Here is a 26,402-nt window from a genome sequence, read left to right as displayed (position 1 = left end):
TTTCACACCAAGCATCTCTGTGTGATTGTGTGTGGTGTTTCTTGTACAATAAAAGCAAAATTTTTGAATGGTAACTCATCTTTGCTACAAATTGAGATAGCAGGCACTACCAATCAATGCACAGGCATGTTAATTATGTGCTTATAGGAATGTAAGGCCCCAAATGTCACCATTGCTTCCTAGAAAAACCACATGTAATGTAATGTTGAAGCACCAATCACAGAGATACACATCACTGGTTCTCATTTTCAAAGTGTTGCCTCAAAGCCTCCCTGATTTGAATTGCCCCCCTCTGGGATCCTGTGATAGTCCTGCTATCTGAACCACTCTTTACTGCTGTCCAGGTGTCCTGTGTAAGGTTTCATGAGCCATGTCTGTAAGGGGTACACCAGGTCTCCCAGGATCACTATGGGCATTTCAACAACCTCCACTGTAATCTTCTGGTTTGGAAAGAAAGTCCCCGCTTGTTGCTTTCTGTACAGGCTGGTGTTCCTGAGGATGTGTGCGTCATGCACCTTCCTGGACCACCCTGTGTTGATGTCAATGAAACACCCACAGTGATCTACAAGTGCCTGCAATGCCATGGAGAAGTACCCCTTCCTTTTGATGTACTCCTTCGCAACATGGTCTGGTGCCAAATTTGGAATGTGTATGCCATCTATTGCCCCTCCACAATTAGGGAAACCCATTTCTGCAAAGCTGTCCACTATTTCGCGCACATTTCCCAGAGTCACGGTCCTTCATAGCAAGATGTGATTTATTGCCCTACACATTTGCATTAATGCAGCCCCAATGGTCAACTTCCTCACTCCACATGGATTTGCAACCAACTGGTAGCTTCCACACACAATTGCCACATGTTTTTCTACCGATAGGGCAGTTCTCTTTCTGGTGTCTTTGCACCGGAGTGTGGGGACAAGCTCCGCACACAGTTCCAGGAAAATGGCTTTCCACATCCAAAAGTTCTCTAGCCACTGCTTGTGATCCCACACCTGCATGACAATACGATCCCACCATTCAGTGCTTGTTTCTCAAGCCAAACAGCAACAGTTTACCCTATGCAGCTGTTCTGTGAGTGCCAAAAGCAATCTAAAGTTGCTCCTATCCATATCACGCAGCATGTCAGGTGTCTGAGAGTCTTCTTCAGTTAAGAACTTCACAGTTAACTGCACTGCCATCTATGATGTCTTCAGGACAGTTAACAGATCATAGGAAAGCAAGGTGGGATCCATCCCTTCTCACAAAGATGCAGGGGGCACAGCAAAGAAGGGCCATTGCAAAAATGCCATGAAAGAAAGCTGGAAGCCCATTGAGTGTGGGGACAGAAAGCAATGCATCATGGGACATTGAGCCCGGTCCCAAGATTTGCCGCAATCCGCTGGTGTCGAGCTGGACTGTAGGATAGGTACGCACAATGTGTTGCTCACAGTGTCGATGTTAGTGCCCCCTCTGTGGACGCGATCTGCCGACACAGGGAGCTAGTGTGAACATGACTTTCCTATTTTTATTATGTCGATTTTTTTGAGTGTCGACATCACTTTTTCGACAAAATTTTGTAGTGTAGACAAGGCCTTCCTGTTTAGGAGGGAATTTAGAACTATCTACTTCAACTGCTCTGTGATTTAGCTTTATTTATTTTTTTAATCTTATCTTGCATCAACAATGTTTACCTTTATAAATTTGGAGAAACTCTGATGAACTAATTGTTCTTGTAAGCGGAGCACTCCCAACCCCTGTTGGATATCAGTTCCCTGAGTTGCTTCATCCTGTGAAATAACATCCCTGCTTTTATCTAGATCAGGGATCGGCAACCTTTGGCATATGGCCCACCATGGTAAGCCCCCTGGCTGGGCTGGTTTGTTTACCTGCTGCATCTGCAGATTTGGCTGATCGCGGGTCCTACTTGCCGCTGTTCACCGCTCCAGGCCAATGGGGGCTGCGGGAAGTGGCGCAGGCCGAGGGATGTGCTGGCCACTGCTTCCCACAGCCCCCATTGGCCTGGAGCGGCGAACCGCAGCCAGTGGGAGCTGCGATTGGCTGAACCTGTGGACACTGCAGGTAAACAAACCATCCTGGCTTGCCAGGGGGCTTAGCCTGGTGGGCCACATCCCAAAGGTTGCCGATCTCTGATCTAGATTGAGCTTCCACCAGCTTGTTCTCACCAAATGCCTTATCTCAAGCAGGCCCTGGGAAAGCAAAGAAATGGCACCACCTAGATCTGATAAAAGGGATTATATTGTAAATAACAGGACAGTTATAGCCTTGAACTAAGTATGGAGCAGCAGTATCCCCTACTTTGTGAGTGTGGGGGGACAGCTACAGGAAGGTTTTAAGGGCATATATCTCCAACTGGATTCCCTTGGACTTTATCCCCAGACTCTGCCCCCAATCCCATGGACTTCTGGGCATTAACATGATGCAACCAGCTGTGTGTCTGAGGAAAGTGGGGCAACAGTACCACACAGATGGCTGAGCTGCCCTTTTGTATGTGCGGGAGTTCTCTGGACGCAGGACCGTCTACTTCTTTATGGTTTAGAAAGCAGCTGTCATGCCACAATTGAACTTCATACTATCATTCATACATCATTCAAACAGCAGGTCGATCTCCATTGGCCCCAACGTTTGTAAATATATAATACAGGAGATCTGAGTATTTTAGGTATTTTGATTGTGAAATTTTTGACTTAAGATGGTAGGTTTTTAACACTTGAATTTGTATCTTTTGTCTTTATAGTGATGAAGCAACCATTATCTCAGGGACTCAGCTTGCTAAACAAGTCTATAAGGAAGTCCAGAGGGATGTAGAATCATGGATGTCCCTTGGGAACAGGAGACCTCAGCTCACTGTCATTTTAGTAGGTGACAACCCAGCCAGTCATACATATGTAAGAAATAAGATGAAGGCAGCTGCTGCTGTAGGTATGTGATGAGTAAGAACAAATATCTGCATATTAAGCATGAGATTTGTTCTCATTCAAAATGATAAATATCTTGGTTTCATTTTGAATCATTTCCCTTTTTGAATACCCCTGATTTACATACTGTGGACAATACTGTATTGTCATACTGCAGGAATATAGTCAAGAGGCAAACAAAGAAATTAATATAATATGAAAATAGTTCTATTAGGCGTGAGAGTGGTGTTGGCCTTCAATGAAGTAATGTTCTACACTTTAAATGTTTTTGACTAAATTATTTGCATGCTTTCCCTCAGAGATCAGAAACTAAGGGAAACCACAGCGGGGAAAATGCTTATGGCTTCTCAACTCTTTGTATGGTACTTTATGGCAATGCCTTATATCTGCCTGCCTTGGAAAGAAAGATTATTAAGGGTAATCCAGTGGAAGTCACTCCAGTTTTTGGTCCTTCCCACAAGCCTCCCCAGGATAACTTATTTTAAACTTTTAGATAAATTTAAGAGCTTACTTTTCCAATCTTAATTAATCTTTCTCTATAACTAGTACAGCCACCTGAATCCCTAGAAACAAGTTCTAATATCCTAGAATTTGAAGGAACTAAGCTTGTGAATTGACGCATCTCAAAAGAAGTAGCTACATTTTGTAGGAAAATTTCGTATAATAATATCATGATTGTAAGGCATTACATAAAGTGATAGCCACAGTACCTTGTGAAATTCCTTTTGCCACAGAATACCTTCTTCCTGGATTCATAAATAAAAACAACAATGTCACACCTCTAAATCCAAAAGACAGCAGTCTCAGCTTTAAGAATAGCCTTTTAGAGCTGGTAGGGCTACTTCCACCTTTTCATGTTCTCTGTATGTAGATATATCTTCTTACTACCGGTACATGTTCCAGTCTATGCATCTGATAAAGTGGGCTGTAGCCCATGAAAGTTTATGCTCAAATAAATGTGTTAGTCTCTAAGGTGCCACAAGTACTCCTGTTCTTTTTGCGGATACAGACTAACACCGCTGCTACTCTGAAACCTGTAAATAGCTCATAGATTCTGCAGTTGAGTGCCCAATCCGTAGACCACAGCACCTCACCACTACTCCCCATAATTCGTCTAACTCTTTTGCACTATCAAAATTCTGAAAAGCTTCTGCTTACAATTCCATTTCAGAGGTTGATTATTTCTCAGTGGGAACCACCGTGCTAAAGGCCTGGCTTCAGTTGTTCAAATGTAAGTTCTAAGTATGCTCCGTTCTCATTCATTTCTGAAAGTCAGTCCACTTATTTATATGATGAAATAAGGATTTAGTTGCCTGACTTCAGATACCATTTTTAAAACGCATGCCATTAGCTATGGATAGCTTTCTCGAATCAATCCCCTTTAACAGCTTCTACCAAGTATCATTTATAGCAATAATATCGCTGGCTAGGATTAAGTTGCCCAAACTTCCTGATGAACACGTCTTTCAGTATTCCTTAGAGAGGGCTCAGGATTCTTGCTTTGAGAGGGTATCTATTTTCTTAAGACAAGGCACATTCTTTCTTTGGTTCAAATATCATCGTTAAAACAGTAAGAAATTACATGAAAACCACAAAGAACCTCACCAGAAAAAATCACAGCTTTTCCTCCTCAAGCAAAAATAAAGCATATAAGGTCATTTAGATCATCTACCTTAAAAATGAGAGGGAGAAAAAGGATCCAGGTCTTCCCTAACAAAATTTAAAAAATAGGTTAAAATCAGTTTTTGTACCCTTCATTTACAGTGTGACTACAAGAGGTACATCTATATCTCGGCATAAAGAAAACTGTCATTCCTTGCAAATATATGGAATGCAGCCAGTTGCTCAGCTACAATATTATTTTCATTCTATCTAACGGACACACTACTTCTATAGAGGCAGAATTTCACCTCTTATCTTACATCAGTCTTTTGATCGTGGTGAATTTCAGTAGCAGTGAAGAAAGGAACAGGAGAAACCAGTGATATATAATTAATTTAACAGCGCCAGCTGGCTCTGTGTCCCCACGACCTTAAAGGGGGCAGACCATCCTGTTACAGTCTTGCTTTTTACCCCTATTTTCATCATCTTCAGTTTTCACATCTTTACCCTGCTTGGAAAGGGTTGTAGATTATACTATGGGACAGGATGCTCTGACACCATGGTGATGTGTGGTATAAGAATATAAAACAGAGAGGCTGTGGGTATTTCTTTTCGATGTCCTTAAGAATACCAGCTTTAAACAAAAATTCTTGTCTTATACTTTATTACCTGTAGTAGTGAAAAGAATGAATTGACCCACTAACAGTCAGTTGGTTTTATATATTTTTAGATTAAATTGTATTGTTTTCATGCATTTGGTTTTATATTAAGTTAAAAACAAAACAAAAAAATTGAACTGCTCACGAATGTCAGATGATGTTGCAAAAATCTTTATTTTTCCCCTATAATTTTATTATTTCAATTCATAGGGAAGATGGAGAACTTGGTATATAAAAAGAAATTAGAATTCTGTTACATTGTCTCATCAATAGAATTACTTTATTATTATTAAATGTTTCCTCTAAAATCCTGCAGGAAAAATACATTTAATAATGATTACATTGGAAGAATAAGCAGCCCTCCTGAATTAACACCACAGTCTAAATGGAAATCTGAATCACTTCGATATCAATACAACTACAATTCTATGATGTTGCTTGACAAATTATTTGATTAGGATTTTCCAAACATATATAAATCTGTTTTAATATTGTTAGACCTACTGAATTAAGACATTTAACTTCCTATGAATTTCTTTATAAGATTACACATGAATTATATATGCATACTATTAAAATTAAACAGAAAAGGTGAGATTTTCTTAAGTGCTCATTGAAGACAGTCAATGGGAGCAGAGTTGGGCGAGTGCTGGGCACTTCTAAAAAACCTCGCCAAAAATGTCTCAGCTCACCTTAGAAAAAGCTTGCACCGTGCAAATGTCTTTTGCTTTGCTTTTTTATCAGGCATTTGTAGTGAGATAATATTGAAGCCTAAAGACATTTCTGAGGAAGAACTTTTAGATCTGACTGCCAAATTAAACCATGATTCAAGAGTTAATGGTATATTGGTCCAGTTACCTCTTCCAGGTAAGTAATGCAATTTTATTATATGCTTTAAATTTGGACAGTTGTAAGAGAGAACTGTAAACAACTTGTGCATACAAGCTGCACCCCATTGGTATAAAAAGCCTTTCAGAGGAAACTGCTGATTATAATGAGTCTGCTGCATGATGCTTACACCCGTTATTTAATATTGATTCCTTATTTTATCCTGTATCTCACTAATGAAACAGTGGAGATTATTCTTATTGAAGCTGAGGTTTCTTATCAAATGCACAAATTTCCCTGTTAATGGGATTAAGAGGATAGGTATCTGTTTATGCCCTGGAATATTGTGCATCTCACATATTTTTTCTCAAAGGTGGACAGGAATTATTCTGTGTCAGTCTCTATATAAATTGGGCAGACTTTCTCCCACTCCCTTGTGTTGTGTGTGAGAGGGGATGGGGCTATACTCACTGGCTGGGGAAGCTGTGACATACCTGGGAACAGTCCAGACTAATGAGTAGCTGTGTCACTCCGCCCTGTAACCTGGGATGCCCTTTCCAATGCTTTGCTTGTGAAGCCACCAGCTTGGACTGCTCACAAACAGCCTCCAGTATGTAAGTCACTCCCAGCTATGTCTCTCTCTGTGCTGCAGCCAGTCAGCCACACCTTCTCTCTTACCAGCCTTAAAAATCCCCACAGGGTGATCCCAACACACTCCTAGTTCCAGATTTTTCCCCAGAATAGAATCATAGGGTTAGAAAGGACCACATGGTTCATCTAGTCTAACCACCTGCCAAGATGCAAGATTTGTTGTTCCTAAACCATCCAAGACAGATGGCTATCCAGCCTCCTTTTGAAAATCTCCTGTGAAGGAGCTTCCATAGTTCCCTAGGCATCTGTTCCATTGTCCTACTGTTCTTACATTTAGGAAGTTTTTCCTGAGATTTAATCTAAATCTGCTATGCTGTTATTTGAACACATTGCCTCTTGTCCTGCGCCCTGTAGCAAGAGAAGACAACTTTTCTCCATCTATTTTATGGCAGGCTTTCAAGTATTTGAAGACTACTATCATGTTCCCCCTCAATCTCCTCTTTTCCAAAGTAAACATACCCAGTTCCCTCACCCTTTGTTTATATGTAGGGCCTTACCAAATTCGCGGCCATGAAAAATGTGTCACAGACCATGAAATCTGGTCTCCCCTTATGAAATCTGGTCTTTTGTGTGCTTTTACACTATGCTATACAGATTTCACAGGGGAGACAAGTGTTTCTCAAATTGGGGGCCCTGACTCAAAAGGGAGCCACGAGGGAGGGTCACAAGGTTATTTTAGGGGAATTGTGGTATTGCCACCTGTACTTTTACGCTGCCTTCAGAGCTGGGCAGCTGGAGAGCGACAGCTGTTGGCCGTGCGCCCAGGTCTGAAGGCAGCGCCCCGCCAGCAGCAGCACAGAAGTAAGCGTGGCAATACCATGCTATGCCACCCGTACTTCTGCACCGCTGCCTTCAGACCTGGGTAGCCGGAGAGTGGCGGCTGCTGACTGAGGGCGCAGCTCTGCAGGCAGCAGTGCAGAAGTACAGGTGGCAACACCATATCATGCAAACCTTACTTCTGTGCTGCTGCTGGCGGAGGCTCTGCCTTCAGAGCTGGGCTCCTGGCCAGCAGCCATCGCTCTCCAGGTGTCCAGCTCTGAAAGCAGATAGAAGTAAGGGTAGCAGTATCTTAAGCCCCCCAACAATAATCTCTCCCAACTCCCTTTTTGGGTCAGGACCCCTACAATTACAACACCATGAAATTTCACATTTAAAGAGTAGAAATCATGAAATTTACTATTTTTAAAATGTTATGACCATGAAATTGACCAAAATGGACCGTGAATTTGGTAAGACCCTACTCGTATGGCTTGCATTCCATCCCTTTGATCATCTTTGACATTCACCTCTGGATTCTTTCCAGTTTCTCTGCAGAGGCGGTGGAATCTCCATCCTTAGAGGTTTTTAAGGCCTGGCTTGACAAAGCCCTGGGTGAGATGATTTAGTTGGGATTGGTTCTGTTTTGAGCAGGAGGTTGGACTAGATGACCCCTTGAGGTCTCTTCTAACCCTAATCTTCTATGATTGTGTGATTTTACACACTGGTGACCAAAACTGGATACAGTACTCCAGCTGAGCCTAACCACCGCTGAGTAGAGCAGTATTACCACCTCTGTCACTTGCATGCTATGTCTATGTTAATGCAACCTAAAATTGCCTTTGCTTTTTGTGCAACAGCATCGCAGTGCTGACTTAATGTTGACCTTGTGATCCACCACAACTCCCAGTTCCTTATCAGCTGTGCTGTTGTCAAGCCAGTCGTCCCCCATTCTGTATTTGAGCACTGTGTTTTTGCATTAAGTATGTAATTCATTTTTAAAAAATAAACACTAGCCTTTTCCCAAGGTAATTTGGTTCTTTTGGGTGTTCTCAAAGATGAGGCAATATTCTTCCTTAGACAGCTAAGAGATTCAGTTGCATCTCTTTCCTTGTCTGGTAGAGAATCTGTTCCTATGGTATTTTCATACACATACACGCAGGCACACGAAATGAGAGCTGTCTTTGCTTTGAGATCTGGGAATGCTAGGTCTATGTAGCTTCTCTAGAATGAATTAACAACTGATGGTCAGCCACAAAGAGCCTCTTATTTATTTTATTTTTTTTTAAACTGTAACTGTTGGAAGGACAGAACCTGCTTTCTCTTTGGTGTTTTTATATTCTGCAATCTTTCTTTTCCAAAGGTGTTGGAACACTGCACAGACACAATATAGTAATTAAATGTGTATCATGGAAAATAATTTATGATATGAAAATATAATTATTATAATAAAAACTAATTATGTAACACACACCTATATGAGTGACAGTAATTATAAAAATGGGCCATTAGAAATATAAGATCTGATTGCTTTGCTAACTGCTTCACTCTTTGTGACCCCAGGGAAGTCCTAATTTTACAAGTGAGTTAAACCTTTGTTGATAGAAATACTTTGAACTACTTAATGATTTGCTTCAATTACCTCTTAATTTGCATAAGTGGAGCTCCAGAAATCATTGCTTAATGTGACCCCTGTTTAGGTGTGCATGGAGGGGTCCCTTCATAGGTGGCTCTCAGATCAATGCATGTGCAGAGTGGGACAAGCATATGAGATGTCCATGTTTATATAACTCTGCGCTCCCATGGATACTATGGCAGACGCAGTCTAGTAGTACAAATGTCAAGAGATTTAATCATTTTAGGCCTTTATCTTTTAGACACAATCCTTTGCTTGAGTCCCAGTGTGTGGGCCGTATACACTTCTCCTGATGAGCCCAACACACTCCTTGGAGTGGTGTAAGGGAGAAGTTGGGTCCTGGTTCCCCCTATTCATTTTGGGGTGCTGTGTGTCATACTGGCATTTGGCAGCTGCTATGTATTCCCCTCCATCTCAAATCACAAACATTTTAAATAAAGTGCTTGCTGTTTCTTAATTAGCATCCCAGAAAATTTTGTATTGATTGCATTGAGTCAAACATCTTTCCTAAAAAAAGGAGTACTTGTGGCACCTTAGAGAGTAACAAATGTATTTGAGCATAAGCTTTCGTGGGCTACAGCCCACTTCATCGGATGCCTAGGCTGGAACATACAGCAAGAAGATATTTATACATATAGAGAACATGTTCCAGTCTAGGCATCCAATGAAGTGGGCTGTAGCCCACAAAAGCTTATGCTCAAATACATTTGTTACTCTCTAAGGTGCCACAAGTACTCCTGTTCTTTTTGCGGATACAGACTAACACGGCTGCTACTCTGAAACATCTTTCTGTTTTCTACTTGACCATGGCCCACTTTATCATTTTCATGGGATATGCAAGTGGCTTTCTGTTTTGTTTTGTTCTGTTTTTAGGTTACTTGTTCTGCTAATAAGGTTTTTCATTAAATGTGACCCTTTCATACTTGCTAATCATAGGCTTTGGACAACGTTTTCTGCATTTTTTTCCCCGCATGTGAAGATGAACTAGTATCCAACTAATTAACAAATCAATAACTAATTACAGCTATTGTATAACCTCCAAAGAAAAACATCATTTGATAAAATAGTAGCTAGAATAGAAGTGAGAGATGTAATTTTTTTCCAGAGGAAACATGGTATCATGGTTAAAGCACGCTTTTTAGGGCTATGTCTGCACTAGTACTTTTGTCAACAAAACTTTTTTCGGTGAGGGATATGAAAAAAGCACACCCTGACCGACTCTTCCGCCGACATAGCTACTGCCCTTCTTAGGGGTGGTTTAATTATGCCGACAGGAGAGCTCTCTCCTGCTGGCATAGAACTGCTGCACAGGAGACCTTACAGCGGCTGTAGGTCTACAGTGTAGACATCCTCCCAAACTACTCTTCTGCATCCCAGCATCTCTCTGTCACCAAGGACAAGACTGTGGTCCTACTTGTCACTTTATCTTGGCATCTTCTTTTGACTCTGCCCTCTTTCTAGATCCACACATCCAGGCTACATTTAAATCTTGCTGCTTCTTTCTGGACAAGGTCTCTAAAGATATGTCTACACTACGAGCTAGGGGTGTGAGATGCAGCTTCTGTACACATACTTGCACTAGCTCTTTTCGAGCTAACACACTAAAAATAGTAATGTAGCCACTAGCTGCCCGGAATACAAATTTCCCTGAATCCTGTAAGTACATATTCCGGGCAGCTAGCCTGTGCCACCACTTGCCACTGTCCACGTTACCATGGCTGTCCTACTGTTTTTAGCATGCTAGCTCGAAGAGACCTAGTGCAAGTATATTGATCTGAGGTGGGTATCACACCGCTAGCTCACAGTGTAGACATACCGTAAGATTCAGCTTCTCTCTGTCAACACAGCCAAAACTCTCATGCAGGCTCTCAGCATTTCCCAACTTGACTACTGCAACATCTTTCTTTCGAGTCTTGGTAAGTCATCTTGCCCATCACCCGTTAAATACACTCAAAACATTGCTGCAACGATAATTTTCTTGACTTGTTGCTTTGTCACTTCCTTTTGCATTCCTCCATTGGTTCCCCCTACTCCACCACATAAAACAAATGGTTTGTCTTCACTTTTAAGGTCTTTTTATGGCATATCTCAATCCTACCTATCGCGTCTTGTATGCTATCAAGTGGTCAGCCTCAGCTCTGTTCCGCAAGCAGTGCTAACCTTTATCACCCATTAATCCAGTTTTCCTTCAAACAGCTTCATGCTTTTTCTCATGTTATCTCTTATGCTTAGAATGAGCTGTGTGAAAAAATTCACAAAGCCTTTATGTTATCCTCCTTTACGTCTCTCCTACAAGCCCATCCATGCTGTGATGCCTACAAAACCCTCAGCAATGGCTAGGCAGTTGGTGCGCTGTGACTACTGCTTACTGAGCTAATCAAGATCTGTTGCCTTTGTGTTCCCCTCTGTTGTGTCCACCTGCTGTCTCATCGTGCACTTAGATTGTGAGCTGTTAAGGGCAGAAACTGTCTTTTTGGTACACATGTGTACAGGGCCTAGCAGAATTGGGCCCGGACTCCTGACTGGGGTTTCTAAGGTCTACTGTCATACAAATAACAGTAATAAAGCACAGGACTGCGAGTCAGATCAGGTTTCCACCTTTGCCACCCATCTTGCTCTTTGACCTTGGACACCTCTCTGTGCCTTAGTTGCCCCATCTGTAAAATGGGGATAAATAATCTATACCTCACAAAGGGTTTTGAGGTTTAATACCTCTTAAGTTGTTTTGAGATCTGTGGCTGGAAAGTGTTGGTTTTTTGTTTGTTTTTAAAGTGCAAAACTTTAAGGTTATCTAGTATGAATTTCAGCAGTTTTCAGTCAGTGAAATGAATTGGCCACATGGTGGCAGAGTAACATAAGTAAGGAGGACAAAGTCTGATTTATTGACTAATGATTGACTCTGGGAATAGATTGGAGTGTGCTGACTTTTAGCTCTAGAGTCATTGGTTTTGTCTGCAAAGCATCAGCAGCGATATTAACAGATTCAAGGGTGGAGGTGAGAGTTGTTGATTAAGTATTTCTTGTGAATTTAGAACTGGTGAAAGGTCCCGCCTCAAAGCCTGGGGATTGGAGTCCTCTCTATATACTCCGAACAGTTATAATAGTGGCTTTATAAACTCCCCGCTTTCTTGCAGAGCCCTGCCTTTAGGCATCTGCACTGATCTAGAGGGGCCACCTCTAAGACATGTCTACACTAGGCAGCTTACAGAGCGCAGCTGCACCAAGATTTCTCATGTAGCTGTTCTGTGCTCTCCCATTGACATAATTATACCACCCCGAATGAGCCACAGTAGCTGTGCTGGCAGGAGCATGTTTACTGCCAACATAGCACTGTCCACACCAGCGCTTACGTCAGTGTAACTTATGCCGCTGAGAGAGGTGTTTGTTACACACCCCTGAGCAACATCTGCTGAGATAAGTGGTTGCGTACATAGCCTAAGCCCTGCGGGGGATCGATCTAAGTGACGCAACTTCAGCTATGTGAATAATGTAGCTGAAGTCGACGTACTTAGATCGATTTACCGTGGTGTCTTCGCTATAGTGAGTCGATTGCTGCCTCTCACCTGTCGACTCTGCCTGCACTTCTCGCAGCGCTGGAGTACAGGAGTCAACAAGAGAGGGCTCCGGGGTCAATTTATCGCGTGTAGACTAGATGCAATAAATCAGTCCCCGCAGGATCGATCGCTGCCCACCGATCTGGTGGGTAATGTAGACAAACCCTAAGAGCGAGAGAGTAATTCACTCTCCATTCTCATTTGGTCCCTCACTACTCTGTTTAGACTGTCATTTCTGGTGGTGGTTTCTGAGTGTTGCAGACATCAATCCACTGGGACCTGGACTGAAACCACGATGCTATTTTCACACAGACCAATGAACACTATATTTTAACAACAGATTTAAATTTTAACTCATGAGTATCTGGGCTTGTCTATATTACAAAAGATGTGATAGTTTAACTAAATCTGTTTGACATAGATCTCAGTTAAACTACTGATCACCATATGTGGAGTAGGAAGGATTTTTCCCCCGTATCATGCTGGCAGTTTAGTCATGGTGAATAATTATGGTGACCTGACAGACTGTTGAACTGAATAAAATACATGTGGTTTTCCTTAAAAATAAAAAAGTTGGGCTGGGAGTGTTCACTTCTGTTGACAGCTGAGAAGAAATATAATTTTTAAATAACAATTTTCCAGATCATATAGATGAACGAACAGTCTGCAATATTGTTGCACCTGAAAAGGATGTGGATGGATTCCATATTATCAATGTTGGACGACTGTGTCTTGATCAACCTTCTGTAATACCTGCCACTGCTGCTGCTGTTTGGGAAATTATAAAAAGAACAGGTAGGAAACTAAATGTCTATTGAAATGCTCTGGAGAAGAAAAAAGAAATGTACGTGATAGAATACAGCAGGGTGGATTGATTTAAATCAAAGCAATTTAAATAATCAATTTTAATCAGTAAGTAGGAAAGTTTGATTTAAATAAACTCTTTCCTAAAGAAAGTCTGATTCTCATTAGTTGGTAACCTTTAAAACGTGTTGAATTGCTACTAAATATAGCCTTTCACTAAATTTGGTGCTTCTTTTTGCTAACCAGGAGGACGCACTGTATACATTTATTTAAGCAATTAGTTGAGCTAAACTTCTATTCATTGAGATTCTTAACTTTTACATATTTTATTGTATTAGAAACTGAAGTATTATGCCTTTATTTATTAGATGATGATTAATTTTTCACTTGTGATTTGTGCCAAATTTTATTTGGATGGCAATTCAAATTCAATTAAACATGAACAAAAACAGAATTTTATTTTTTTTTAAATAAAGCTACCTTAAATGTGCTGGATGCATAAGAAAAAAAGTTTTAAATGTAAAATAAAGTTTTTCAAAACGTGTGATAAACTAACTGCTTTATTAAACAAAGTAAATATTATCTGTAGTTTAGTGAATTGAACAGATTACTTCTGGTCACCACATGCTTCCAAATTTTATAACTAGTACATCCCATGCACTTTCACCAAGTTTTTATTCCTAGATGAGAAAAGGAAAAGAAGTTTTCCTTCTTTGTCAACTCCCAATTGATGTCTTAACTTTCAGTGAACTCATCATTGAATTTAACTAGCTGAATAAATTGAAATGAAAGAAGTGTTTTCTCTGCACTGAAGTAGTGCAGTCTCTGAAGAGACTACTGCTGTCAAAAGTTGGTTTGGCATTTCAAAACTTTTGGCAGCAAACATGTACTGTTTCATAATATTTTTTAATGTTACAGTACTGGACTGAATGGAGAAGAAAGGATAGTAAGATGGATGGAGCAGTATTCTGCAGATAGAATAAGATATTTAAAGCCAGTAGATGTACAATAATTGAACACAGAGACAATAGTCAAAACACTGTGTTGATCTTTCATGATGTAATTTTATGGTCACTGATATATTTTGCATATTTTTGTAATATCATCTGCAAGTACCTGTACTAGAGTTTAGATGAACCTCAATTTTAAGTAATGAAAGATAATTTAAGTGATAAATTGGATAAGTTCTGCAGAAAAATATAAAATTGAGGGTAAAAATTCCCTCGTATGAAAACACTTATTTTAACACTAAAATAGAAAAAAAAATATTCAAGTTCAAGTGGTAAGGTTTTTTGGGTCTTTTAGACTAGCTGAATTATTTTTTATTTGTTTTTTCCCTGTAAGGAATACAAACATTTGGAAAAAATGTTGTTGTAGCTGGAAGATCTAAGAATGTAGGAATGCCTATTTCAATGCTTTTACATACAGATGGAGAACATGAAAGGCCTGGAGGTATGTCCAAGAGTATTATGATTTACTGTAATAACCTAATCAGTGAAGATGCCCAAAATGAGAGAGAGGCAAAGGGGAGAGGGAAGAGAAAATGGTACATTTCATCCCTAGTACAATCAATTTTATTTTTTTAGAATCATACACAAACAATCTTTTCCGTGTTCCAAAAGTGTTTGGATGAATAATGTTTCCTTCCAGTTTGCATGCAGAAAACACTGTGCTCGTAATCTCGTGAAAATATTTGTATTTGCAAAATTTCCAGCTTAATTGTTTAACTCTTGAGGTTCAGATTGTTTGGATAAGAATCTGAACTTTTGGATACTTACCCAAATTCAGCCCAAACTCTGCACTTCAGAGATTCATCAATCCCTATTTAAAATAAACGTGTTCAATTTGGCCAGGAGGCAGTTGTCATTTTTGGAACAGATCCTAGCAATTTTGTTAATGTATAGTTTCTAAGTTTACCTTGTTTAGGTGCATAACCAATTATTTGAAATCTCTTTACTCACCAACAAATCTATTCCACACAAACAGAACCAGTCTCCCAAGATAGATATTCCTCTGCACTGAATCTGATGATAAGCACAACTGAAGCAGTTAGACAGTGGTCTCTAACAGTGTATTGAGGAAGGGGTTGATTAAAAGTAAATAAAATTTTCTATAAGAAATGTTGACCATAGAAATGTTAAAAATGATATGCAGTGACTTAATTTTTTATACATGTCCATACTTAGGACCTTATTGAAAGCTTGTTAAGAAACAGAACAAGAAGCAATGATCTCAAGTTGCAGTGGGGGAGGTTTAGGTTGGATATTAGGAAACACTATTTCACTAGGAGAGTGGTGAAGCGCTGGAATGGGTTACCTAGGGAGGTGGTGGAATCTCCTTCCTTAGAGGTTTTTAAGGCCCGGCTTGACAAAGCCCTGTCTGGGATGATTTAGTTGGTGTTGGTCCTGCTTTGAGCAGGAGGTTAGACTAGATGACCTCCTGAGGTCTCTTCCAACCCTGATATTCTATGATTCTGTGAAACACAAATCTCAAAGCAGAAATGGTAGTGTGTTTCTAGCTCACAGTGTCAGTATGACAAACTATCCATAATCCCAACGCTCCTTCTCTTCCTGTCTTCCTTGTCCCTTTTTTTTTCTGGGCCAGTCACAATATTTCATCACCGAGAATAGTCTCAGCAACAACCGTTTCATCTTGATTTCAAAGCTCTGCAACAAATGCAGTGTGTCTTTCTCTCCCAAATAATTACATTGACTTAAATGAGACTATTAGTGTAAGGCCATTAATTTGGACTTCATCGTACTGAGCGATAAGTATTAATTTACACAACTATTAGGATCAAATCCTGAAAGGTGCTGAGCATCTGCTGAATTCCTGCTGCTACCATTGACCTTAGGATAAGGCCCTGTCCTTTTGCCTCCATATACCTAAGGCCCTGATTCAGCAAAGTACTTACACATTCTTAACTTTAAGCACATAAGTAGTTCCATTGACTTCAGATAAGGATGGGTTTTTAAGTTATATTAATGAGAAAATGCATCCAAAACAAATCAACTTTGTTGGTTCCAATAAGGCTTAAAACTGTTGATAATGATTACTTTTTCAATGTATTAAAGTAGTATCTTCTGTCAGTCATGTTGCCACGGTTACAGGGCGAGATGCACTTTAGACCCCTTTTAATCTCTCTCAACTTGCACCCCTTTGGGGAGAGGTTTAGCTACCTTCACCCCTCTCGGGTGAAACCATGTGGTCCTACTGCTCTTAGACTTGATGTCTGGGCTTCAGTCTCCCATTTACTAACCTTGTAAACCCAAAAAATCCAATTCTGTTTGGCACCTGTCAACTGTTTCCTCTGGGAACCTGAAACAGCTGCTGATTAAAGTGACTCAAAAATATTTCATTCAAAAGAAAGCATTGTTTATTCAGTCAAATGTACATAATTCACACAACAAAGGATAACAACCAAAACATTTATACGCATAGGTCTTTACCTACACCATAATCTTTCCTTGCAAGCTTTTGAAAGTTCCCTTCTGCCTGGCTGTCTCCATCTCTGGGTTGAGAGGACGAGCCGGTTTGCTGCGGTTTCTGTGTTGCTTTCTTAGTGTCTCTCTGTCAGACTCTTCTCCCCCAAGGCAGCTGCTGACAACTAACTCTGCCTCCTTCTTCCCTAAGCCAGCATCTTTAAGGTTTTAGCATGCCCTATTATCCTAGGCACGGAAGAGTAAACTTTGCCAGCCTAGCTGGAATCTGGCCCAGGGATATTTCCCAATTGATAGCTTCCTCATTCTTTCCCCAAGGTGATGTTCTCTGGACTGTACCTTTTTTTTGCCATAGTTTCATTTCCCGTTGATTTCACCCTAGCAGCATCCTTTGATTTAATTCAGTGGAGCCAGGCAGCGTGATATCACAGAGGTAAACTGAGGTACACATGATATTTAGAAAAAAAATAATACAGATACATCCCTCGTTCTCCAAACTTGTATATTACTTTTAATTTTTTTATATTCTTTTAACTTATTGGTATGTACATCTGACCACTTTTGTAGTATGCCATATTATTTAGGCTGTGCTTATCAACATTTATAAATGAAAACCAAAGTATCTTTTCAACTGAGACCTATAACATTAACTTTCAGCCTGGAGGAATTTAGTTATGGTTCAATTTATGTCCCCCCTGAAAATAAGGGAAAATAAGGTTTATTAAGGAATTATTGATGCTTCCTTAGTTATAGCGGCACTGATATGCCGCTATAATTGCAGTGTAAAAAAATAACAAATGCTATTTAATTTTAAATAAGATATTATCCTGTTGCAACATTGTTTTGATGTTAGAACTTCAGAAGTGTCATTTATAAATGAAGTAAACATGGGAGTTGCTTAATTTCAGTCATGTTTAGTAGGAGTGTAGTGAAATGTGTTATTACTATGATGAAATGTTGAAAGCTTCTTACTAATCATATAGTTGTTTTTTCCATGCAACCTCTGTGGGAAAGTTAGTGTCTGGAACATCTCTGTATGTTTGTGTAGTAATTATAGGCAGTGAAAAGCTTTGGGCTCTATCCTGCTCTCATGAAAATCAATGGGAATTTTGCCATTCATTGCCCTGGAAGAAGAATTAGTTCTCTTATATTGTTAGTTATGAGGTTTAAGGAAGCAGGACTAACTTTCCAAGTTCCCATCTACAATGCCGATCTAATTAGAGCAGTGAAGTTTGATAGGCAAAAATACTGTACAGGTTTCTGGCTTCTACCAGCCAAGACTCAGAAGAATTAGTGATCTGAGACACTTTTTGTTTTATAATCGGAAAGAGAAATTGCTATGGAATTAGTTCATAATGACCTCTTTCACAGCTTAGATATTCAGGCCAGTTAAATACCTCAGTTTTCTTCACTTGTATTCAGGATTTGCCTCTGTTCTCCCATGCTTAGAATTGTCGATACAATATTTAAATGAACCGGTTCTCCTAGTGTTTTCTTTGTAGCAACTGCAATGTGAATGTATTTCCTCCAATGAAAGCTCGGCCTGCTTCCTGAGTGTCCTGTTACTTACTACTGTCATCCTTTAGGCCCCTACATGTGACCTAAATTACATGAAAATTTAATTAAAAATCTACACAGCTACATCCATAACTAATGTTAAACCTTTTCCTTAAATCAGAAAGAATAGCAGAATGTGCAGAAAGAATAGCAAATATGGCAGGTGACCAGCTTCGCTTAACAGTGAAATCTTCGGTGAGCTTAAACTCAGAAGGAAAGCTTACAAGAAGTGAAAATTTGGACAGGTGACTAGGAAGGAGTATAAAAATATTGCTCAAGCATGCAGGAGTGTAATCAGGAAGGCCAAAGCACAACTGGAGTTGCAGCTAGCAAGGGATGTGAAGGGTAACAAGAAGGGTTTCTAGAGGTATGTTAGCAACAAGAAGAAGGTCAGGGAAAGTGTGGAACCCTTACTGAATGGGGGGGAAAGCTGAAGTACTCAATGTTTTTTTGCCTCGGTCTTCACAGACAAGGTCAGCTCCCAGACTGCTGCACTGGGCAACACAGTATAGGGAGGAGATGAGCAGCATTCAGTAGTGAAAGAACAGGTTAAGGATTATTTAGAAAAGCTGGACATGAACAAGTCCATGGGTCCAGATCTAATGCATCCAAGGGTGCTGAGGGAGTTGGCTGATGTGATTGCAGAGCCACTGGCGATTATCTTTGAAAATTCATGGTGATCGGGGGAGGTCCCAGATGATTGGGAAAAAGGCAAATATAGTGCCCATATTTTAAAAAGGAAGAAAGAGAACCCAGGGAACTACAGACCGGTCAGCCTCACTTCAGTCCCTGGAAAAATCATGGAGCAGGTCCTCAAGGAATCCATTTTGAAGCACTTGGAGGAGAGGAAGGTGATCAGGAACAGTCAACATGGATTCACCAAGGGCAAGTCATGCCTGACCAACCTGATTGCCTTCTATGATGAGATAACTGGCTCTGTGGATATGGGGAAAGTGGTGGATGTGATATATCTTGACTTTAGCAAAGCTTTTGATATGGTCTCCCACAGTATTCTTGCCAGCAAGTTAAAAAAGTATGGATTGGATGAATGGACTATAAGGTGGATAGAAAGCTGGCTAGATGTCAGGCTCAGTGGGTAGTGATCAATGGCTCGATGTCTAGTTGGCAGCCAGTATCAAGCGGAGTGCCCCAGGGGTTGGTCCTGGGGCCGTTTTGTTCAACATCTTTTATTAATGATCTGGATGATGGGATGAATTGCACCCTCAGCAAGTTTGCAGATGACACTAAGCTGGGGGGGAGGTAGATATGCTGGAGGGTAGGGATAGGGTCCAGAGTGACCTAGACAAATTGGAGGATTGGGCCAAAAGAAATCTGATGAGGTTCAACAAGGACAAGTGCAGAGTCCTGCACTTAGGACGGAAGAATCCCATGCACTGCTACAGGCTGGGACCAACTGGCTAAAGCAGCAGTTCTGCAGAAAAGGACCTGGGGATTACAGTGGATGAGAAGCTGGATATGAGTCAGCAGTGTGCCCTTGTTGCCAAGAAGGCCAATGGCATATTGGGCTGCATTAGTAGGAGCATTGCCAGCAGATCGAGGGAAGTGATTATTCCCCCTCTATTTGGCACTGGTGAGGCCACATCTGGAGTATTGCATCCAGTTTTGGTCCCTCCACTACAGAAAGGATGTGGACAAATTGGAGAGAGTCCAGTGGAGGGCAACAAAAAATGATTAGGGGGCTGGGGCACATGACTTATGAGGAGAGGCTGAGGGAACTGGGCTTATTTAGTCTGCAGAAGAGAAGAGTGAGGGGGGATTTGATAGCAGCCTTCAACTACCTGAAGGGGGTTCCAAAGAGGATGAGCTAGGCTGTTCTCAGTGGTGGCAGATGACAGAACAAGAAGCAATGGTCTCAAGTTGCAGTGGGGAGGTCTAGGTTGGATATTAGGAAACACTATTTCACTAGGAGGTGGTGAAGCACTGGAATGGGTTACCTAGGGAGGTGGTGGAATCTCCATCCTTAGAGGTTTTTAAGGTCAGGCTTGACAAAGCCCTGGCTAGGATGATTTAGTTGGTGTTGGTCCTGCTTTGGGCAGGGGATTGGACTAGATGACCTCCTGAGGTCTCTTCCAACCCTAATATTTTGTGATTCTGTGATTGAATGACTCCTCCACATACATTTGATATCCAGAACTGTGTGAAGTATTTGTAGCAAATAGTTTATTTGAGTAAATTAGTTCTTTGTCTGTTTGCAGATTTACTTATATCAACAGATTTAAGCTAGTATGAACTTCTTTTTCAAGCTTATTTGATTAATGTTTTATGCAAATATCTTTCAGTCTGTGTGATTGCTCACAGATTATAAGCAACTCCTATTCGCCATCCATAATTCATTATTTATGCTTTGTAACTGGACATCTGAGTCCCAGGACTATTGTTTCTGTTTCATGATTGGATATCTGAAACTTTTATATACAGGGGGAGGAATTGAATAAGTCACTGAAGCTGTTTAAGTCATTTTCCAGATGACCAGGCAAATATTTCTGTCACAAAACTTTGCATCTATATATTTGCACAAGTATTTGTAAGACTTTTTCTTTCTATGAACGTTCTTGCACATGAACGTTATTTGTATGAATATTTGTGAGAGAGAAATGAAAGGGTTATGAATTACCACTGAAATACATCTATGGATTTTTATTCCAGCAAATGTTTTCAAATGCTGTTTTGCAGTATTTACTCAGCTTTCTGAAAACTCTCCTCCTGGAAATATTTTCTGTTTCATTGTTTCACCCCAGAGGTACTTAAAAGCTATAACAACACTTCTTTTGCCGTCACCTTTTCTCAAAACATATCTTTAAATTCAATGAGCCTTGCTTCATTGGGAAATCTTTTTCATCCCCCTTGAGCTAATTTGTCAAGTTCTGTACTCTTTCCAGAGTTTGAATATCTCTGTAGACTCAATATTCCTTTCTGTATTGTACACAATAGACTGTCATCCAACATTGCCTTCTAAAAGGGTAGCGTTATCTTACATGGTCTTTAAATGTTCACCCTGCATATACTTTGTAGGACTTAATTTGCTTGTTTTATTTGGCAAGGATGAAGCCTCTACTTTCTGACTATTGTTACTAATAGGTCCTTTTCCTCTTGTGTTTCTGTACATAAGGTACCATTCCGCATATAAGTGGCTTTTTCACTGGCTCGCCTTTGAAGCAGGATTTAATATTTATGAACATTGGGGAAATGAAGCAGGGGAACAAGGGGACCCAGTGAAAAGCTTCACCCAACCACTGAATAGAATCCATTTTTTTTTTGTATAGCTTGATAAAGGAGATCACCATCATGCCCTTGGCTGCTCCTCACCACCGCCCCCATAAAACTCAACCATAGTATCTGCTCCCAACTTGTGCCTCTAACCTACTCTTTTTTTCTCCCTCCCATGTTGAGAGTTCTAGCGTGCTCCTGGTTGGCAAAGATACAACATACTGCTTTCATCCCAGCCAAATGTATTGTACTTCTAGAGAGGTGTCTTTGTATTTTATAGGTTAAGTTATCTATTCTTCTAGTCAAAGCAACCATAACAAAACAAGTATGGGAATGAAAGGAAGATGGATGCAGAGGTGTGTAAGAGGGTTTTTGCCAACCCAAAAGCTGGCCGTAACTTGGGAATTGGGTGACTTATTAGAGGATGAATTAATTAAAGATGCTTCTATCAGTTTAACTCTTATTTGGCTTGATAGGAGCTTTGTAGATGACCCAAAAGTTGTCTTTGTAGGTGTGATTTCCATCCCTATTTAATCAGTCTTTATAAAATGATTGAATTACAGACACAAGGGGCTAGATTCTGCCCTGTGTTGTGACCCCTGTATGATGGAAAGCTGTCAGTCTTAGAGGGGATTCCCAAGAGGCATATAGCCCGCAGAACTGGCTCCGTCTCTTATACAGCCCATGTCATAGTGGAATGGAGCTCTGCACTTCAGCCACACTGTAGTGCTAGGTGACTCTGTGCGGAGTCATTGCGGCTCAGCATATTTAGAGCAGCCTCTGCTGTAGCCTAATCTGGGAGGTACAAAAGAAGCGTACAGCCACCTTTGTACTTATGAGGCTCCCACAACCTCAGCTCAGCCGCAGCCCAGGTGAATCAGGGCCCAAGTGAGAGGGAAAGGATAAAAAGAGGGAAGTGTTTTGTTGGTTTCCTCAAAACACTCAGTTTACATGTACTATAATACACACACTATACACAAAAGAACTTCACTTTGTTTTATAACCAAAGATGTGAATACTGTTGCAGATTACAAATATCTATTATACTTACATGTTTGTAGTATGCAACAGTATTCACATCTTTGGTTATAGACTCATAGACTTTAAGGTCAGAAGGGACCATTATGACCATCTTATCTGACCTCCTGCACAATGCAGGCCACAGAATCTCACCCACCCACTCCTGTAACAAACCCCTAACCTATGTCTCAGTTATTGAAGTCCTCAAATTGTGGTTTGAAGACCTCAAGCTGCAGAGAATCCTCCAGCAAAGTGAAGTTCTTTTGTGTATAGTATGTGTAGTATTTACTGCATTGTAGTCAAGTTACCCAATGCTCAGATAATGGACAACATTCTTGTAATCCCTGAGAGCAAGGAGATAGTTGCTAAGGGATTCTTCACTGGATTTTCTATTATTAATTTGAAATCTCAAACTTAGCATTTTGGCATACATTTTTACATACCTTTCCTTGTTTTAATCTATAAATGAGAGTGAATATACTAATTGTGGTGAAAAGATCTAATGGGATAAATCTTTTTTTAAAGCGTGTATTTGTCCTGGTTACATTAAGAGTTATAATTTGCATCATACGATGTTTGAACCTACCCTCATAAACCAGCTACCTCTTACCATCTGACTTCTAAAAAATAAGATACTAGTCAGAATTCTTCCCTCATTCTGACCTCCACTTCCCTGACAAATCAAAAACCTCACAGTGATGTCCCAAGACCATCCCACCAACAATGCCTCACCTAGCATATGGCAACCTGTTGTTAAGGAGCATCTGGAATCCAATGCACGTCATTTTGGCACAGGGTAACTGATGATGATGAGTGAGGAGAAAAGAAAAAAAAGCTTGACTTTCAGATCTCATGTAGAGCTTGAAGGTCTAACATTTTTTAAAATGCATATTTTCATTTATAAAATTAAGGATTGTATCTGAAATCAGTGAAGGACAATAAGCATCTAACCCCACAGTGTCATTTTTGCAGCCACTGGTTGGAGTAGAACCACCCTTTAAACATTTATGACCTCTTGATGGAACAACCCCCTGTTCCTTGCCAAATCTCACTAAACCAAGTCCCATTTTGTATTTTTTCTGAGTGGTTCTTTCTCTAACAACAATGATCCTTCCTCTACCAATAAGGGCGAAGGTGAAAAGTAAGTAAAAATAGTCACCCTCAGTTTCTCCTAAGAATAAGACATCTACCCCTAAACAAACCCACACACTTTCAAAAGAAACTTTCAAAGGTTTTCCTCTTCCTCTTAAGAACCCAGTGAGTACAATAAATACAAATCCTCAAACTATGACTCTTTGAGGAATGTTAAATTGGATGGCATCAATAATCTGATTAAATTATTTTCTACAGATTTTCAGGCTTGTCTTAAAGCTGAAAAAGTTGGGGGCACAGGGGATCTTTCTAGATGCTGAGAGGAGATACAGAATTTGTCTAGCTTTATCTGATCAGGATTAGATTGTATTGGAGGTCAGAGATGTTCCTGATGGGGAATCCCCCATATCAAAAGTTTTGATAAATTGATACAAATTCTTTACAGACATATCACAATTATGGGGCTCTTTTCCTGTGCTGGATTCAGCTATACTGATATCTTTCTAGAAGTCCTTCTGTCCTGCAGATGGCAACACCTTCCTGTCTGATCCCTCTTGCAGGAAAATTGATGCTGGCCTCAGAAAGGAAATCATATTCTTCTCTAGAACAGGGGTTCTCAAACTCCATTGCACTGCGACCCATTTCTGACAACAAAAATCATTACATGACCTCAAGAGGGAGGGGCCAAAGCCTGAGCCCAAGTGGCAGGTCCAAAGCCTGAGCCCCGCCACCCAAGGCTGAAGCACTTGGGCTTGGGCTTTGGTCCCAGCCCCAAGCCCCAACAAGTCTGAGCCAGCCCTAGTGACCCGATTAAAATGGAGTCTCACCCTCTTTGGGGTCCTGACTCACAGTTTGAGAACCGCTGATCTAGAGTCCAGGCATCAATCCTAAGTATATTTGCAGGCTGGTGGAGTGATTTAGCAGGATCACACAAAAAGCCTTAGTCAGCAAAATCTTTTCCTCCAGTCTATTTTTGAAGTTTAGGTAATGGTGTATGGAAAAATATATTTATGGTATTTTAGCCTAACCACAAAATAAACAGAAAAATTCCCTACTTTGAGGTTCATACAAGTCCCAGGATAACTGCTGTGGATGTGAAGCCCATTCTTCAATGCAGCTGCTAGTTCTTTGGCTTTAGGGACTGCCTAAGGACATATCTTTCCTCACAAGTTGTAGGGAAAGCCTCTAATGTTCATCCTTAAAAGCTAATTAAGTTTCCAGCCTACTCTTAACTTTGCAGAGTCTCTGGCCAGCAGTATAGTAGCTCAAGAGGCTGTGTGACTATGTGCATGAAGGAAAGGTATATTTTTCTAAACAAGCTGGCATTTCTTCTCCTCAGAGGAAGTTTCTTTGATGACTGTTGGTGTGGACTTTTTCAGCTTTTTAAAAGTCTTCCTTTCTAAAATCTTAATAACTGTACCCATATGTACTGTTGCAAAGGTGGCTCTCCTTTCAGAGATCCCCTATTAGATACACCGCTATGTTTCTTGGCTCTGGATTCCATAATGTCAGGGTCTATATTTCCCCTCCTTAGACTCTTCTCCCTAAGGGAATGGAAACTGATAACATCCAGTTTCTAATTGCTGCCTCATGGACATTTCCTCCTCTGTGGCTTTCCCCCTTTTGATCTCCCCATCAGTTTAGAAAAGAGGTTGGGTCTTCAGCACTGCATCTCTGGTATTGCAGTTTTAGCATGGAACTGGAAGGTAGGCATGCTACCCTGTTCTTCACAGTTCATTTGAAGTTTAATGATACCAAGCAATAATGTAAAAAAAAAAAACCTGAAAAGAATTCAGCTATTTTACAAGAAATTTGAAATCAATGGCGGCAGCAGCTCAGCTAGGGCATTACTTATGCTCAGAGGAGTTGTGTTACACATTCCAGTAGCTCCACAGCGTTATCAATTCCTGCACTTGTTAATGTGGAATGATTAGTACCAGCATAAAACTCTTCCATTCAGGATAGCATCTACACCTCAGGCTGTTTTCCAGAGTCAGATTGTCCTGGCAATGTGAGGCATTCAGTGCTCTCTCCTGAAATCTCAACAATAATGGATCAATGCAGACAATCTGGAACCTATAATTATTTATATCAATGAACCCATAGCATTAATTTCCTAAGAGGACATCTGGTTCTTCTGCAATTTGGGTGGAAAAAATAAATTAACTATAAAAGAGATTCATCTCACATAAACGTCTCAGTATGCAAGCAGGTTGGCTAAAGTATCAATTCATAGATTCATAGACTCTAGGATTGGAAGGGACCTCGAGAGGTCATCGAGTCCAGTCCCCTGCCCTCATGGCAGGACCAAATACTGTCTAGACCATCCCTGATAGACATTTATCTAACCTACTCTTAAATATCCTCCCAAGACTGAGATTCCACAACTCCCTAAGGCAATTTATTCCAGTTTTAACTACCCCTGACAGTTTAGGAACTTTTCCTCATGCTCCAACCTAAATCTCCCTTGCTGCAGTTAAGCCCACTTCTTCCTGTCTATGCATCAGAGGCTAAGGTGAACAAGTTTTCGTCCTCGCTCCTCTGATGACCAGCCCTTTTTAAGATACCCTGAAAACTGCTATCGATGTTCCCTCTCAGGTCTTCTCTTTTCCAAACTAAATAAACCCAAATTTCTCTCAGCACCCTTCCTTGTAGGTCTG

At 40.5% G+C, this 26,402-nt stretch overlaps 1 protein-coding gene across 1 annotated transcript in view; it reads left to right on the top strand.

The window, feature by feature from the left end:
* The first annotated feature begins 2,689 nt into the window (after positions 1 to 2,689).
* Positions 2,690 to 26,402, top strand: part of MTHFD2L (methylenetetrahydrofolate dehydrogenase (NADP+ dependent) 2 like) — a 42,223-nt gene continuing 18,510 nt past the window's right edge. The window contains 5 exon segments of the mRNA XM_075066073.1: positions 2,690 to 2,725; positions 2,727 to 2,919; positions 5,921 to 6,043; positions 13,244 to 13,396; positions 14,750 to 14,857. Of these exon segments, the coding sequence (XP_074922174.1) occupies positions 2,690 to 2,725; positions 2,727 to 2,919; positions 5,921 to 6,043; positions 13,244 to 13,396; positions 14,750 to 14,857 (613 nt within the window).

The sequence above is a fragment of the Chelonoidis abingdonii genome, chromosome 5 (genome assembly GCF_003597395.2).
Source record: "Chelonoidis abingdonii isolate Lonesome George chromosome 5, CheloAbing_2.0, whole genome shotgun sequence".
Classification (NCBI taxonomy): Eukaryota; Metazoa; Chordata; order Testudines; family Testudinidae; genus Chelonoidis; species Chelonoidis abingdonii.
This window is presented reverse-complemented; position numbering and strand designations above follow the sequence as displayed.